The sequence below is a fragment of the Pristis pectinata genome, chromosome 8 (assembly GCF_009764475.1).
Source record: "Pristis pectinata isolate sPriPec2 chromosome 8, sPriPec2.1.pri, whole genome shotgun sequence".
Taxonomy (NCBI): domain Eukaryota; kingdom Metazoa; phylum Chordata; class Chondrichthyes; order Rhinopristiformes; family Pristidae; genus Pristis; species Pristis pectinata.
The window spans coordinates 4,625,406-4,642,907 of record NC_067412.1 but is presented as its reverse complement, the minus strand read 5'-3'; the positions used below and the strand labels follow the sequence as shown (position 1 = coordinate 4,642,907).

The window sequence follows — 17,502 nt, the reverse complement described above, 5'->3', positions numbered from 1 at the left end:
AAAATCACTCTGGTAACCGTACCTCCACAGTGTTGGAATGAATGGCATCAAAAGCAGATAGGACTGATAAGAAAGAACAATTACTATAAGTGAAGAGAGAGAGTTCACTGGTTCTGCTGTTCGTAGGAAGGAATATACATATGTACGTATGTCGGACTTTTGTATTTAATGATATTTTGGAAGCTCGTTCGTATGTAGGGTGTTCATAAGTCAGGCATTTATAACCCAGGGATGGCCTGTGTAGCTAGCTCCCAGAAACAACAATGTGGTAAATGACAAATGATCTGGTTTTAGTAATGGTTGAGAAATAAATATTGGCTGGCAGAATTCCCTTGTTCTTCTTCATCCAGGACTTCAGAATTAATATTTCACATGAAAGGCAGCTGCTCTGACAATGCAGTGCTCTCTCAGTACTGCACTGTAGGGATTCTGAGTGCTAAGAACATAACCTGATTTGTAGAGAGTGTAGCCAAGCCCAAATGGGAACGTGCATGTATTTCAGCATACAACTCTTCCTTGGAAAGGTAAGCAAACATTTTAGTAAAACAGAGGAAGTTGGTGTGGCGTTGGGAGGAAAGGAGAGAAAATGAAGCTGAATGGAGTCTATGTGCTGAAAAGCCTGTAGATCCACACTGTCATTGGTTAACTAAGGACAAAATCTGACTGGCCAACTGTACAGATAATATTTTTACAGAATTAAATGTAATGAGTGTTTACATTTATGAAAACCAGTGTGGGAACCCTTTTACAGAATACTGTAGTAGTTATGAACAATCATATTACATGCAGTAGAGAATCCTTTCTCACTGTCTGACTTCCTTCACCTTCCCACTGCTTTGAGGAATTAGAATTTTTCTTCCACACCCTCGTTCACCAATTTGCGAATCCCTTAAATCAAGGTATAGCTCTGATCTGAGCTCTGAGAGAGGGCAGCAGTCAGTAACTGCCTCAATATTTATAAACCATTTTTCATGGAATATAAATGAGGCACAGGTTTTTAAATCTTATTGATTATGTCTGTGATAATTTACATAATATCAGGTAGCATGAAGCATTGATTGGCAAAACGAATGCATTCTGTGCTGGATTTTTAACGTCCTTTGCCTATAATATGATGAGAGTTGTTCTGTTCTTTAAAAAAAAAATTGCATAAAATAACTTAATCTCTGTGACCCGCTCCTGCCTTAATTTTTATCATTCCACCACTGGCTGTGTTTTGAGCCCTAAACTCTGAATTCCCTCCTTTAGTCTTTTTAAAAATGCCCATTAAAACAGCTTTTTGACTAAACCATTGATCACCTGTCCTAAATACCCGATTTGTAGTTAAATGTAAAATTTGATTAATAAAGCTCCTGTGATGAGCCTTGGGACATTACATCATGTTATAAGAGCTATATAAATGCAAGCTTTTGTTGCTATGGACAGGAACTAACTCTGGACCTGGGAAGTTGTGACTGTGCAGGATTAACCCGTGTCTGTTGCCTTGTTCAGCCTGTTAAGTACAGTCAGTGCTGATTACACTGTTAATGTCTACAAGCTTGAGTTGGAGACCCAAAATGACAAATTTACCTACTGTGGTGAGAAGGTGGCAGGTTTTGGTGAAGCTGCCTTTACGAAAGACAAGCTTCTCTCACACATCCTGATTTCAGGGAGCAGGATTGTTCCCTGAAAACTCTAGATGGATATGGCATCCTCGCCTCCCTCCACCTCCCATCCTTTCTCTTCCAATAACTTAAAACGCTCTGTGTTCTTCCCACTCATTATCCAGCTCATGCTGTATTGCAAAGGGAATGCCTAACAGTGTCCCATGTCTGGGAGCAGCTGGTATATATTGGAGCCTTAATGTCAGGATAAGCACATGACACCCTATAGACTTGTGCAACTTGAAACAACTCCAGAATGTGCCAAACATTTATCCTTTTATATTTTGCACAGAAATCAATCAACAACTGTTTGATGTATTTTTTAACGATCCCTTTAAACCACACTGGTGGAGTATCCAGCCTGCTGCTCAGCCACACGTAGTTCAATGAGAATGGCAAGTCAGGTTTCTATCTGGTTTGTACTCTATTGATGTCATAATCTGCCTACTCCGTATCCTTCTGGTGAGCTGGTAGTCTCGTAATTCCTGTCACAGCAGTCTTGGTGTAGGGTTTCAACCCGAAATGTCAACAATTCCTTTCCTCCCACAGATGTTGCCTGACCCACTGAGTTCCTCCAGCAGATTGTTTGTTGCTCCAGGTTCCAGCATCTGCAGTCTCTTGTGTCTCCAGCCTCCGAATTCTGCTGCCTGAGTGACCGATGGGTGGCCTGTGTTGGAACTGAACAGTAACGCCCAACCCCACCCCGCCCCCATCTGTACTGTGCCCTGTAAATGTATAATTCCTCTATTATTCCTGACAGATGGTGGCAGCAGAGAACAGGAAATCAAAACAGCAGTAAGGTGCAACTGTGTTGTATGGGTCTAACTTTGAGCTAATCCTGTTCAGACGTGCTGCTGAAAGGTTAAGTGCCATCTCTCGAGTAGCCCAAAGCGCACAAATGTACTGAATAACCAACTAATGCAATGATTGTACAGTGTTTGGTGCATTCTAGAAGTATTTCAAGTTACAGGAGTGTTGTTCCCAGGGCTTTGTGTTAATATTTCTCTGAAGCCATGGAGAAATGCTCTGCTACTTCTTTGCCAGGTGTCCGACTGGTATATTGATTTTAATGCACCTGGCGGGACTGACCGTAATGGGTGGCAGTTTGCAGCTGACTTCCCTGCGTAAGTACTGAAAGTTATAATTATTGGAATTAAACCACACCTTTTATTTACTGTTGATTTCTTAACTTGCAAAATACCACCTGTTGTAGTACAGTAAAGAGACTCCTTTCTCATTCTCTGTATGTAACTATTGGAAATTTTGTTTAATCAGACCATCTGTAATTTATCGGACTTGGTTGAACTGTTTGGATAATTTCCAGTGGGTTATGGGGGGGGTTTTTCCAACACTCCGGTGCTTGCCGACAGACGTTGGCTATTTGTTAAGGAGCAACTCTCATCGTTGTTTTCAAATCCCTCCTCACGCTTGCCCCTCTCTAACTTTGTAACTTCCACCGGTCCTTCAGCTGTTTGATTCTTGGCACGCCTCAAGTTCATCCTCTTAGTTCTTCAGGTGCCAAGCTTTGGGATTCTCTTCCTAAACCCCTCGGCCTCCTTTTGAATTTAGGATCCTCTTCACTACTTCGAGCAAGTTTTTTGATTAATTGTTCTGTTATCTCCTTAAGTGACAGTACCAGATGTTAGTAATTCATCCTGTAGGGCACTTCAGGGTTACTATGTAGATCAATACGAGCTGCTGATCTTTTTGATCTTCACCGTGTTAAAATATTATCAAATATTTTCTAAAATGTATGTCCAAATGTATCCTCTAATTTTCTTTTGACAACATGCATTTCAATTTTGAAGATGGCTTCAAACCCATTTTGCACTCTCAATGTAAGTATGCTAATATATATATACACATGTTATGACAACAGTTATTGATGTTTCAGGTCCTACCATGGATACAAGACGATGAAAGATTTTGTGCGGCGGAGGCGCTGGGCTAGGTAAAGGCTGAAACTGAAAGTGTTGCTTATGTTAATAAAGACAATGCTGGAAATACTCAACAGGTCTGAGAGCATCTATGGAGAGAGAAACAGTTAATATTTCAGGTTGATGACCTATTGTCACAATCTTTTGATTAACATACTGTTTGAAATCAAACACGGGTGTAGGAAGAGGAGAAATTAGTAGCTTCCTTTCTATTTTTTAATAGATTTCAGATTTTTTTTTACTTGAGATGATTAATTGTAATTTTGTTCTTTTAATTCTGTAGGAAGTGTAAAACTGTTACAACAGGTCCGTGGTTTGAGGTCGCACCGATAGCTCTGCGGGACCTCTCACTGATCCCATCTGTGAGTCAGGGTGCAGATGACCAAGTAGCCTTGTGGGCCATTAGCAGCAAAGGGGATGTCTTGTGCAGGATGGGAGTAACCAAGCAAAATCCAATGGTAAGGAGGCACATTTTGATTCATGTTTCAAGCAGATCTGTATATGTGACAGTCCCAACAATAAACCGCATTGGAATACTTAAAGGACGGAGGAGTAATTAACTGATTTCACATTTTTTGATTTCCTTACCACAGAAAGAGGCCATTTGGCCTATCAAGTCTATGCCAGCTGAGAGAGCACACCCAAGAGTCCCATTGCCCCCACCTATTCCCTATTCCCACTGCAACCTATTCCCTCACATGCCCATCAATTCTCCCTGATTCTTCTGCCATCCACCAACAATAAAGTGTAATTTACAGCAGTCATTTCACCTACCAGTACGTTTCTTTGGATGTGGGAGGAAACCAGAGCACCCAGGAAAACCCACGTGGTCTCAGGGAGAATGTGTAAACTCCATAGAGACTTTATGTTGAGTATATTCAAAAGAAGCAGCAATACAGAGTGTGTAGGCCATCATGCCTGTTACTGTAAAGCCTACACAAAGCTGGTTCAGCTCCAGGAGTAAAGGTTTGGAAAGCTGGTCTCTGATCTCCTTCACAAAAAGATAACAAGTTACATTTTGGAATCTCTAATGTTACCCACATCCCTATTCGTCAAAAGAGCTGGTCATTGACTTCAGGAAGGGGGGGCGGTGCACATGCACCTGTCTATGTCAACGGTGCTGAGGTAGAGAAGGTTAAGAGCTTCAAGTTCCTAGGAGTGAATATTACCAATTGCCTGTCCTGGTCCAACCACGTAGATGCCACGGCCGAGGAAGCTCACCAGTGCCTCTACTTCCTCAGGAGGCTAAAGAAATTTGGCATGTCCCCTTTGACACTCACCAACTTTTATTGATGCACCACAGAAAGCATCCTATCAGGATGCATCACAGCTTGGTACGGCAACTGCTCTGCCTGGGACTGCAAGAAACTGCAGAGAGTTGTGGATGCAGCTCAGCACATCATGGAAACCAGCCTCCCCTCCATGGACTCTGTCTATACTTCCCGCTGCCTTGGTAAAGCAGCCAGCATAATCAAAGACCCCACCCACACTGGACATTCTCTCTTCTCGCCCCTCCCCTCAGGCAGAAGATACAAAACCCTGAAAGCACATGCCACTAGGTTCAAGGACAGCTCCTATCCCACTGTTATAAGACTATTGAACGGTTCTCTAGCATGAAATGATGGACTCTTGACCTCGCAATCTACCTCATTATGACCTTGCACCTTATTGTCTACCTACACTGCACTTTCTCTGTAGCTGTGACACTTTACTCTGCATTCTATATTGTTTTACCTTGTACTACCTCGATGCACTGTGTAATGAATTGATCTGTATGAATGGTATGCACGACAAGTTTTTCACTGTACTTCAGTACAAGTGACACGAATAAACCAATTCCAATCCCAAACGGTTATCTTTTTGGTGGAAATGGGAAAGGTTGCAGTCATACAGAAGCTGAAGCATGGTATCAAGCATTAAATGATGAGCGGGCTGGACAAGGGAAACAGGATGGGCCTCTTCTCTTGGCAGGAACAGACAGAAGTTAAGTGGTAGAAGGATTAGAGGGAGGTTAAGGACAAACTATTTCACCTCATGACTGGTGGGGACCTGGAGCTCATGGCCTGAAAGGCTAGTGGAGGCAGCAAACCTCATCGCACTTAAAAGGTACCTGGATGAGTACTTGAAGCAACCTGTTGGGCTAAATCTGAAATGGGGAAGAGTAATCTAAATATCTCCATTTTCGACCAGTCCAGACACAATGGGCTGAATGGCCTCCTTCCACACTCTAATGTGCCAAGGATCCTGGTGAATTCACCACTCTGAATAGTCCAGGTTCTTGCCGATCAATATAGTGATCAGCCTTTGCATCTTTTATTAAATTTTGCCTTGGCCTTTAGATTATTTAAACAACTGTATTCATCCAGGAGGAGTGTGGTCACTAGGGATTTAAAATACAGGTCCTTTCCAGGTTACAGCAGGGTTCCGTTCCTGTGAACTGTTCGTAACCTGGGCAGTTCATAAGTCGGAATTGTGGACGCGAAGTGAGTTCCCCCACAGCAGAAGATGCCTGCAGCCCCGCAGCACCCAGCAAATCCACCCCACCTCCCACCCCCCCCCCCCCCCCCCCAAGTCTCTCCAGTACTTGCCCTAGGTATGGGGCGTTTGTAAGCTGGGGAGGACCTGCAGTTCGGCTTCAGAAGTGGAAACTACTAAGGATGAGCTAACTAACCAGCATGAGGCTAATTTGTCACCATCGTATGGTCATTTCAAATTATTTGAATTTTTAAGAATATATTTAAACCATTTTCAACCATGTATTGTCCCAGAACATGCATCAAGTCTCAGTTACAGCTAACCATAATTTCTTAATAAACGGGTCTGATTTCCGCACATAGTACCATTACCTAACCATCCATCCAGGACAGCACTCTCGGTAGACTCTGGTGCAGAGAGAGAGACTCAGCTCATTAAAATGCCCATGTGAAATGAAAGTCATTTGTAGCTGGTATTATTAAAGCCATATAAAGGAGTGCATTCACAGCCAAGATACAGTTGCAGAGATCAACTATTGTAAAACCACAGTGGCTTTACTTTGCTGCCATTTGGATCATTTTATGCAAATTAAGCAACAGCTTGTATTTGTACAGTAACTTTCATGATGTCAGGAGGTTCCAAAGAGCTCGCAGAAAATTAAATACACTCTGAAATGTTTTATAACATGGGAAATGCTGCAGTCATTTTTTGGCTAGCAAGCTCCCATCCACAGTAATGTGATAATTACCAAGTAATCATTTTTTTTAAAAGCATTGATTGAGGAATAAATATTGGCTAGGACCCCTCAAGGTGCTACCTTGTGCTTTGTCAAATCAGTGTCATGTGTTACATGTGCCTGGGAGAGGGAAAGGGGAGGTGGGGGCCTTGTTATAATATCGCATCTGAGATGTGAGAATCCCCAAAAGCACAGCACTCCCTTGTTCCCTGAACTTAGTTTCTGTGTTCTTTTTGGGGTGCGACTTGAACCTAAGAGACTCCCAGATGTGCAGTTGTTGAAGTGAATTAGCACCATGTGTATGAAGATGACTTTGCTTTTAATACTTAACAAAATGTCATAGCATCCAAACTTTCCTTGCAGGGTGTTTCATGGCTGCACATCGGTACAGATCAGCCATTTGTGTCGATTTCTATTGGGGGCTATTACCAGGTCTGGGCCATTGCCAGGGATGGATCAGCTTTCTACCGGGGTTCGGTTTCCCTACAAAACCCTACAGGTAAAGACATATTTAAGTAACTAACACAATACTGTTTTTTATGTGAGCTAATAGCTTTAAGTATAGCATGCTTCCAATTCAGTTAGAGTTACGTAAATGGTATCCTGATTTTGTTTTAAATTTGCGCCTCTCCAAATGTGCATTTAGAATGTAGCTTAAATGATGCTTCAGAATTCTCATGTGCAGGCTATCCCTGGGTAATGAACAGGTTCTGTTTTTACAGATGTCCTTGAGTCAATTTAGTCCATAAGTCAGAAGGTGCACAAAAACCACTCAATATGGTAATCATACCTCCACAATACTGTAATGAATGGCATCAAAAGCACATAAGGCTGATGAGAAAGAACAATTACTCAAAGTAGAGAGAGGAAACTAGTTCCGCCGTTTAAACAAATTTATGTACGTACATTGTAATTTGAATTTGATACTGTTTGTGGGAGCTTGTTTGTATGTAGGGATGTGCAAAAGTTGGGCGCTTGTAACCCTGGGACAGCTTGTATCTTGTTGGAAATGGTGTATGCCACCTTGTTTTACGTTTGTGTTGACTATTAGGTTTCTTTAAGTTTGACTTCAGAGATATAATCACAAAAGTCCACGCTGACTTTCCACTGTACCTCTGAGGGAATGCCACTTTTCTGATGAGACAATAAACTTGGGGGTGAAAGAGCTCACGTTACAGTTTTTTTTGAAGAAGAGCAGGAGTTAGCCTGATGACTTGGCCATTATTGAACGGACCTCTCGTATTCAAAAAGATGAACTCTTGATCTCCCAATGTACCTTGTCGTGGCCCCGGCACTTTATTTGTCTACCTGCACTGCACATTTTCTGTAACTGTAACACTATATTCTGTTTTGTTTTTACTACCTTAATGTAATTATGTATGCCTGGATGGCACGCAAAAGAAAAGCTTTTCACTGTGTCTTGGTACATAATTTATCCCTTGTCACAAGAACATAATCACATTACAGTTTGTGAGCCTACTCTGCACAGATTGACTGCCCTGCTTCCTGTGTTGTGACTATATTTCAAAAGTTAACTTTTTGGGGATTATGGAACTATTATTACTGTGGTTGTGAAGGACCTTGTATAAGTGCTTATGTAGCTCGTGTCTTTACATTTTCTCCCCACTTGTACTATAGGTGACTGTTGGTACCACATTCCTCCACCTCCCAAACAAAAGCTGATACAGGTGTCCGTAGGAAGGACATCGGTGTGTACAGTGGATGAAAGTGGTGAGTTGCTGACTTGGTGCTTTCATTTATTCAGCACTGAAAGACCAACAGTGAAGCTGCTGTATAATTACATAACTTGTAAAATAGTATCTGCAAACTATCTGGACGGTCTGATAGTCCACTCTTAACACACTCTTGTGTGTTGGACATAATAGCTCAGTGGTTGTATCACAGCACAATAACCTCGAGGTCAAGAGTTCAGGTCTCGCAAAAAAAAATGATAATATTAAAGCAGAAGATGCTGGGAAATGCTCAGCTGCTCAGGACACTGCAAGGACTGAAAGTAATTATTTGATGTTATTTAATAATACAATTTCTTTATTGCAAAAATTAACGCTTCTCCCTCTTAAAACGGCCACTTAGTGTTGTCAAACAAAAAAAAATCTTGAGAGTAACTCAGTACCTCCTCATGGTTTGATTTAGAAATAACATCTATGTGGAGAAGAATTGAATTAAAGTTTCCGACATGTACTCTATGCCAGAATTGTTCGGCTGCCCTCAGAACACTCCACGCAAAAAGATGTATTTTACTGTGTGTTTCGATGTGCATGTGACTAATAAAGATATCTATCTATCTATCCATCCAGAATGCTGTGGATGTTGGAAATCTGAAATATAAACCAGTATCTGGCTGTTCAGAAAGCATCAGTGGAGAGGGGAACAATGTTAACAATATTTCATGGCTTTCAAGTTGCAGCTTTAACAGTTAATTGGTGCAGAGCAGAAAGAAAAACCATAAAGAGGTCTGCGTTGAGGAGAAGATAGGAATAATTTAAATGACAGTGATAATGGTGCAAAACAAAAAACGTGTATCTAAAATGTTAATAATGGAGGCAGAAACATAACTCGTATTATCCTGAAAAATAGTGGATATGAAATTGTTAAACGCAAGGCATTGAGTCTGGAAGATTGTCATTTGCCTGATGAAGTGCTGTTCCTCAAGCTCACTTTGAGCTGATATATTACGGTATTAAACGGGCTTTAGAAAATGACTGTAAAAACTCCTGTACTGTTGTAAAGTGTGTTTGCATACCTCTGCACTAATAAACTGCCTAAGAGAGTGGCAGAAGCAGATTTGATTGTAATTTTCAAAAGGAAATTGGATTAATAACTGGAAAAAAAAAGGTTCTCTCTGAAAGAACTCTGAGGTATGATGGGCCGAAATGGCCTCTGTGGTGTATTATTCTGTTATTTTTAAAAAAAGATGTTAAAACTGACTCTGTGTGCCATACAGTATAAGCAAAATAGCCTTAATCCAAAAGCAAAATGTTCCATACCCTAGAAATATAACAGAAAATGCTTAAAATATCCAGCATGCTAGGCAGTATTTGTACAACAGGGAAATGGTCAATACTTGAAGTGTTAATGAAAGTCATCAACTTGAAACATTAACTATATTTCTCTCTCCAAAGATGTCATCTGGCCTTGCTGAATATTTCCAGCATCTTCTGATTTACTGCAAAGCCCAAACTTGCACTGATTTTGTGCCAATAGCTATCAGGAACTGCTCATCATTAGCACCATTGTCTCAAATCTTGCATGGCAAAGGGGCTAAAACTTCCTTTGTACATCCCATACTGCTGTCTCACAGTTCACTGGAGTTATCCCAAAACCTATATTTCTTGGCAATGTATTGGTAACTAAAACAAATGGACAACTCTGTTACTTTAACCATAATTCACTTATGAGCTGCCACACAATGTGCTCCAATTCTATGGTTCTCTTGGATGTGAATTCATACTGAATAGATCAACCTTCAATAAAATGGTAGCATCATAGAATGATACAGTATAGTAGGAGGCCATTCAGTCCATTGGGTTGTGCCAGCTCTTGATTTTATAGTTAATCTTGTTCCCCTTCTCCACTAATTTCTCCGTTTCAAGTGTGTATCCAATTCAGTTTTGTGAGATGTTACTGAATCTGCTTCCACCATCCTTTCAGGCAGTGAACTGAATATATTTTTAAATGAGAGAGAATTGGAAAGTAATTAATATGAATTCTTTCAATTTAAAGTGCGCACAAGAAAAGAGTTTGAGTGGTAAGATTCTGCAAAGTAAACATGTTAGATTTCTTTGATTATTGATGCTTTTATTTTCCCCAGGTAATTTATGGTTTCGTCAGGGTATTTCTCCAAGTTATCCTCAAGGATCAGTCTGGCAACACGTTTCTACAAACGTTCGTAAGGTTTCTGTTGGTCCTCTTGATCAGGTCAGTGCCTCCTGGTGTGTAAATGCCAGTTAGGTTAGTTCATTCAAGTTGCATTCCATATTCTAAAAGCAAGTCACCAAAAGCTTGGACAAAGAGAGAGGTCTTGTAGTTGGGTAAGGAAAGAGGGAAAGGAGGTTTAAACCAGTAAATCATTTACCAGCCCTGCTTGAATTGAGTTCTGTTTGGTGAGAAAGCACCGGTGACAAGTTATAGAGGGCACACACAATGCCTAATCCATCCTCCATATTCTAACAGGGAGAATGTGCAAACTCCACACAGACAGCACCGGAGGTCAGGATTAAACCTGGGCCACTGGTGCTGTGAGGCAGTGGCTCTACCTTCTGTGCCACTGTGCTGCCCTAATTTAGTGGTTAATGGGTCAACTTGACCCACATTTTGGAATTCCTGATAACTTTTATCATTGCTCTGTACCTCTCGAATTCAGAATCAGATTTATTATGACTGACTTGTATGACGAGAAGTTTGTTGTTTTACGGCAGCAGTATAGTGCAAAGACATTAAAAATTACTATAAATTACAAAAGCAAATGGTGCAAAAAAGAAAGGAATGACAAGGCAGTATTCATGGGTTCATGGACCATTCAGAAATCTGATGGCGGAGGGGAAGAAGCTGTTTCTGAATCATTGAGTGCTTGTGATGGAGCTGGCTGAGTGTACAACCCTTTGCAGCCTCTTGCGATCCTGTGCATTCGATGTGAATTCTACATCTGCCATAAAATAAACCTATCCTGGTCCCATTGGCATGTCACTGAAGTAGATGTTTGTGGCTTGTCCTCTTATGTGTTCAGATGATGAGGGGTTTCCCAGCTCAATAATGCTCTGCAAGACACACAGCTACACAGCAGAACATAAATAAGAGTGGGAAGATTGTTGGACTGAGTTTTCCCAGAATCATAAGCACCTGTTTTTTATAGGCACAAAGTTTAAACCAGCTGTTGAGGATGGATTTGGCATTGTGTGTGCCCTCTACAACTTGTCACCGGTGCTTTCTCACTACAACAGAACACAATGCAAGCAGGGCTGGTAAATGATTTACTAGTTTAAACCTCCTTTCCCTCTTTTCTTACCCAACCATGACCTATCTCTTTGTCCAAGCTTTTGGTGACTTGTCCAATATCTCCTTATGGGCCATCTTTGAAGCCTCATGGGACATTTTTACTCTATTAAAGATGCCATGTAAATGAAAGCTGGTTGCTGGGTTTGTGGCAAATGGATTTCAGAAGGAATAGCCTTGCAGTGACTCTCTCTATTTTCAGTGTCTTGTTTTCTGCAGCAGTTGTCCCTCCTCTGATGAAATGTATAATTAATTTATTGAATCTTTTATGTTTGGAAGTTTAGAGTGCATCTCCTGAATTAGATTGGCTCAGCAAGTTTTACCTGGTCAAGAAAGAAACAACCTATTTTCCACTGTCAGTGTTGCTTAAGAAATGGTTCTCTTCAATTAATTCTTGAGACCATAGGTGTTGTTGGCATTTATCACCCATGTCTAGTCCCAGAGAGAAGGTGGTGCTGCGTGTTTCATTTTAAGATGATGAGTGCTGTTAAGAGCCAACCACACCACTATGGGACTGGAGACACATACAGCCCAGACCTGGGTAGGAATGGCTAGTTTCCTGCACCCAGGGATTTAAGAGATTCAACTATCACTCAGTGAGTCACTAAGTTCTGGGTTCAAGTCCCACCCTTGAAGCTAGAGCATGTCATAGTCATACAGAATGGACACGGCCTTTGGCCCAACTGGTCCATGCCGACCAAGATTCCCATCTAAGCCAGTCCCATTTGCCTGTGTTTGGCCCATATCCCTCTAAACCTTTCCTATCCATGTACCTGTCCAAGTGTCTTTTGTATGTTGTTGATGTACCTGCCTTTAACCACTTCCTCTAGCAGCTTATTCCATATACTGACCACTCTCTGGGTGGAAAAAGTTGCCCCTCAGATTCCTATTAAACCTCTTCCCCCATGCCCTCTAGTTCTTGATTCCCCAACCCTGGGGGTAAAGACTGTGCACATTCACCCTATGTATGCCCTCATAATTTTATACACCTCTATAAGATCACCCTTCATTCTCCTACTCTCCAACGAAAAAAAAGTCCCAACCTAGAGTCATACAGCACAGAAACAGGCCCTTCGGCCCATCTAGTCTATGCCGACCTGATCTTCTGCCTAGTCCCATCTACCTGTACCTGGACCATATCCCTCCGATCCCCTCCCATCCATGTACCTATCCAAACTTCTCGTCAATGTTACAATTGAACTCGCATCCACCACTTCCGCTGACAGCTCGTTCCACATTCGCACCACCCTCTAATGAAGAAGTTCTTCCTCAGATTTCCTTATTTCACGTCTCACCCAACCTTGGGGGGGGGGGGGGGGGGTGGGAAGCCTGCATGCATTCACCCTATCTATATCCCTCATAATTTTGTATACCTCTATAAGACCTCCCCTCATTCTCCTGTGCTCCAGGGAATAAAGTCCTAACCTATTCAATCTTTCCCTATAACTCAGGTCCTCAAGTCCTGGCAACATCCTTGTAAATTTTCTCTGCACTTTTTCAAGCTTGTTGATATCTTTCCTGTAGGTAGGTTACCAGAACTGCACACAACACTCTAAATTTGGCCTCACCAATGTCTTGTACAACTTCAACATAACATCCCAACTCCTGTATTCAGTGCCTTGGTTTATGAAGGCCAAAGTGCCTAAAGCTCTCTTTACAACCCCATCTACCTGTGATGCCACTTTCAAGGAACTATGGACCTGTATTCCCAGGTCCCTCTGTTCTGCTGCACACCTCAGAGCCCTGCCATCCACTGTGCAAGTCCTACCCTGGTTTGTCCTCCCAAATTGCAACACCTCACACTTGTCTGCATTAAATTCCATTAGCCATTTTTCAGCCTATTTTCCTAGCTGGTCAAGATCACACTGCAAGCTTTGATAGCCTTCGTCGCCGTTCATTAAGCCGCACTTCCTCGCTGTTCATTAATTTGCTGATGCAATTTACCACATTATCATCTAAATCATTAATATAGATGGTAAATAACAACGGACCCAATGCCGATCCCTGTGGCATACCACTAGACACAGGCCTCCAGTCAGAGAGACAACCATCTACTACCACCCTGTCTTCTCCCGCTAAGCCAATGATGAATCCAATTGCCTACTTCATCCTGAATGCCAAGCAACTTAACCTTCTAGGTCAGCCTCCCATGCAGGACTTTGTCAAAGGCCTTGCTAAAGTCCATGTAGGCAACGTCCACCACTTTTCCCTCATTGGCCTTTTTGGTAACCTCCTGGAAAAACTCTAAGATTAGTTAGCCAGGACCTACCATGCACAAAGCCATGTTGACTGTCCCTAATCAGGCCCAGTCTATCCAAATACTTTATATATTCTGTCCCTTGGAATGCCTTCTAATAATTTACCCAGGACTGGCGTCAGGCTCACCGGCCTATAATTTCCCGGCTTATTCTTGGAGCTTTTCTTGAACAACAGGACAGCATTGGCTATCCTCCAGTCCTCAACCTCTCTTGTACCTGCTCAACCTCTCTCCATAACTCAGTCCCTCGAGTCCCGGCAACTTCCTTGTAAATCTCCTCTGCACCCTTTCCAGCTTAATGGCATCTTTCCTATAGCAGGGTGACCAAAACTGAACTCATTCCAACTATTCCAAATGCGGCCTCACCAATGTCTCGTACAGCTGCAACGTAGCATCCCAACTTCTATACTCGATGCCCTGACTGATGAAGGCCAGCGTGCTAAAAGCCTTTTCAGCACCCTGTCGACTTGCGATGCCACTTTCAGGGAGCCATATACTTGTACTCCTAGATCCCTCTGTTCTACAACACTCCCCAGGACCCTACTGTTCACTGTAGAAGTCCTACCCTCATATATGTGTGCCCAGCTGATGCTCCCAGTGCAGTAGCAAGTTGTTCTAATTTACTATATTTCATGTTCATGTATGTGTTGACTGACATTTAAAAAAAATGTACTGCTGGCTCAGGGTGATCGAGTAGCCAAGTCTGTTACTTTGAAGAAGGTACATTTCATCGTGGAATGCTACTGAATGGGTTCTAATTGTAATCAACATTTTAGCATTAATTCCATTGGGTTATCCACCCAGATTTTCCAAATGTCCCATTGTTGCCTTGTTGTGATTCGAGAGCCATTAACCTACCACCTTTTCTACATAATTTTATTTATTTTTAACCAAATCTACTGTAGCTTCCTGAGAGTATGTTCCATAATTCTAATGTTAAAATTCTAACTGATTAATATGCTCATTTTAATGCTGCACATTTATGCAAATTACAAAGAACATTTTCAAATCTTCCCCCTCCTCTTTTGCATGGAATTAAGTTGCAGAATAAATAACTGCATCTGACCTTTTAGGGAGGCAGGGAATGGAAGGGATCTTGAATCAGAGGTCATGCTGACCTGCACCATGAATACACTTGTAATTGTAGAGCAAGGCTGACATTGTCCTGTGTCTCAGTCCCACATTCACCCTTAGTCAGGGTATTGTGTAAAGTAAGCAAAAGCATTACAGGGAAAAAACATATTGAAGGGGTATCAGGATCACACAATTTAAAAAGAAAAGTGGTTTTGCAAGATAAATGGCATTCCCAAATATGGGCAATTTTAATTGCTAGTTTAAAGATTATATTTATGATGCAAATAATGTTTGATTCCTTGAAATGAAAACTGTGAGGGTTTTTGTTATTATCCCATGCAGTTGGATCTTTCTGAATTTGTTAGTATTGTTTTATAAAATTAAAACTCAATGTTAATATTATTTGCGCCATCAATGAATGGAACCTCACCTAAAATCCAGCTCCAAACATATAATTATAAAAATGGGTAAACAGAGTTCTTCTGAACATAATTAACCCAATACACTGGCTTCTGGTCTGACAACACCTCATTTTTAAAATTCTCATTGTTCCCAAATTCCTCCAACAGTCTTGATACCTAACTCCTCTCCCAATTCCTGTAACCTTCCTTGGCTTTGCAGTCCTTTGGGCTATCTGTGCTCCACCAATTCTGTCTTCTTAAACCTGATCTGTAATCGTTCTGCCATTTGAAATCCATGCCTTCAGATGTCAAAACCTTAAGCACCGGAATTCCCTCCCTAAATCCCCTCTGTCTTTCTTTCTCCCATTCCTGCTTTAAGGCACTTCTTAAAACCCACATTCTTGAACAAGTTTTGGTCATATGCTTTAATATGCCCTTGTTTAAACTGGTGCTAAATTTTGTTTGATAATGTACTCGTGAGGCACCTTGGCATGCCCAAATACTGTAAAATAAGTGTTTTATAAATGCAAGTTGTTGTAAAGCTACTGATGAGATAACAAGGCCGATGGTTCTAGCTAATAATAAATGTAAATTTGCCTTTGATACAGGTTTGGATAGTCGCTGATAAGGTTCAAGGCAGCCACAGCTTGAGCTGTGGGACAGTGTGTCATCGGCTGGGTGTTCGGCCACAAGAAGCCATTGGTAGCTCTTGGGATTATGGCATTGGAGTAAGTTAGCAAAGTGCAGTTGCTGCGGGAGTAGTAACAATTATATAAAGGGTAAGGCTGTTTGGGACTGAGGTGCGGAGAAGTTTCTTCACGCAGACTGTGGTAAATCTTTGAAATTCTGTACCCTGCAGGGGTGTGGAAGCTCAGTCATCGAGTTCATTCAAAACCGAGATCAATAGACTTCTGGATATTAAAGGAATAAAGGGATATGGAGAGCGTCCAGGAAAATGGTGTTGCGTCAGAGGATCAGCCCTGACCTTGAGGAATGGTGGAGCAGGACTACGGGACCAAATGGCCAAGTCCTGCTCCTCATTCATAATCTTCTGGTCGTACATTATGCATTTACCCAGGACATTTCCTTTGAATTGTAGCGATTAAATGCAGAAGTTTCTGTTGTCCAATCCTGAATAATATTGGAAATGTCAAGAGTTTGAGCATGTAATTGGTTTTAATTTTTTCTGGTGGTCTAGGAAAGTACCCAATTAAAATGTCGCATCTTTAAACTATATATGAGGATCATTAAAGTTATTTCTTTGCCTTTTGTGACCATAATTGCCTGCTTTTCACTAAATGGCAAATTGGTGATAAATTGAGACAACCATCTCCTTAAATTTCCTAACAAAAATTGGGACTAGCACAGGCACGTTACTCCCATAACCCATGGATGCCACAGATGCAGCTACTGCTCAAGTCCTAGCCAAATACTTCTACGCAACAAAAAGGTGATTTGTAGTAATTTTAAGTGGAAGGGATTGATTTAAATTCGAAGTGTAGAACAGCAATACAACCAATCAGCCTTATTTCATTCTGGTGTAAAGTGGGCAACATTTTAAAGTTCATGGCTTCTACTGCCTGTGCTGTAAACAGGCACCTTCACCTGATTGTTTTTGTGATTTTTTTTACTTGCTCCTGTAAGTGCAGCAGGAATTTGGCAGAACTTCCAGACTTCAATTAAGCCTCAAAAAAAAAATTGTGGCTGTTCCTTGTTGCTTTGCAGAAACTTAGCATTGTTTCTAGTAAACAGTATTTTCCTTCTAAACCTATTCCCCACCCAATTTTTTTTTCCTTTGCTTTGGTGTTCTCATCCCAAATTCACCAACACCTGACCTCCAGCAGTAAATCATCAGAAATTAATCTTCCAAAACAAAGTTTGAAAGGGAAATATTTTCAATGGTAACTTTGGAAAGTGAATTGGATAAATGAGCAAAGAGAGGAGAATGGGACTAATTTATGCTGCT

The 17,502-nt window shown here is 41.4% G+C and overlaps 1 protein-coding gene across 1 annotated transcript in view; it reads left to right on the top strand.

Annotated features, from left to right (window-relative positions):
• tecpr1a (tectonin beta-propeller repeat containing 1a) overlaps positions 1-17,502 on the top strand; it is a 71,474-nt gene that overhangs the window by 46,863 nt on the left and 7,109 nt on the right. The window contains exons 19-25 of the mRNA XM_052021235.1: positions 2,688-2,767; positions 3,538-3,594; positions 3,864-4,038; positions 7,155-7,290; positions 8,430-8,522; positions 10,624-10,730; positions 16,145-16,264. Of these exons, the coding sequence (XP_051877195.1) occupies positions 2,688-2,767; positions 3,538-3,594; positions 3,864-4,038; positions 7,155-7,290; positions 8,430-8,522; positions 10,624-10,730; positions 16,145-16,264 (768 nt within the window). The remainder of the gene's footprint in view (positions 1-2,687; positions 2,768-3,537; positions 3,595-3,863; positions 4,039-7,154; positions 7,291-8,429; positions 8,523-10,623; positions 10,731-16,144; positions 16,265-17,502) is intronic.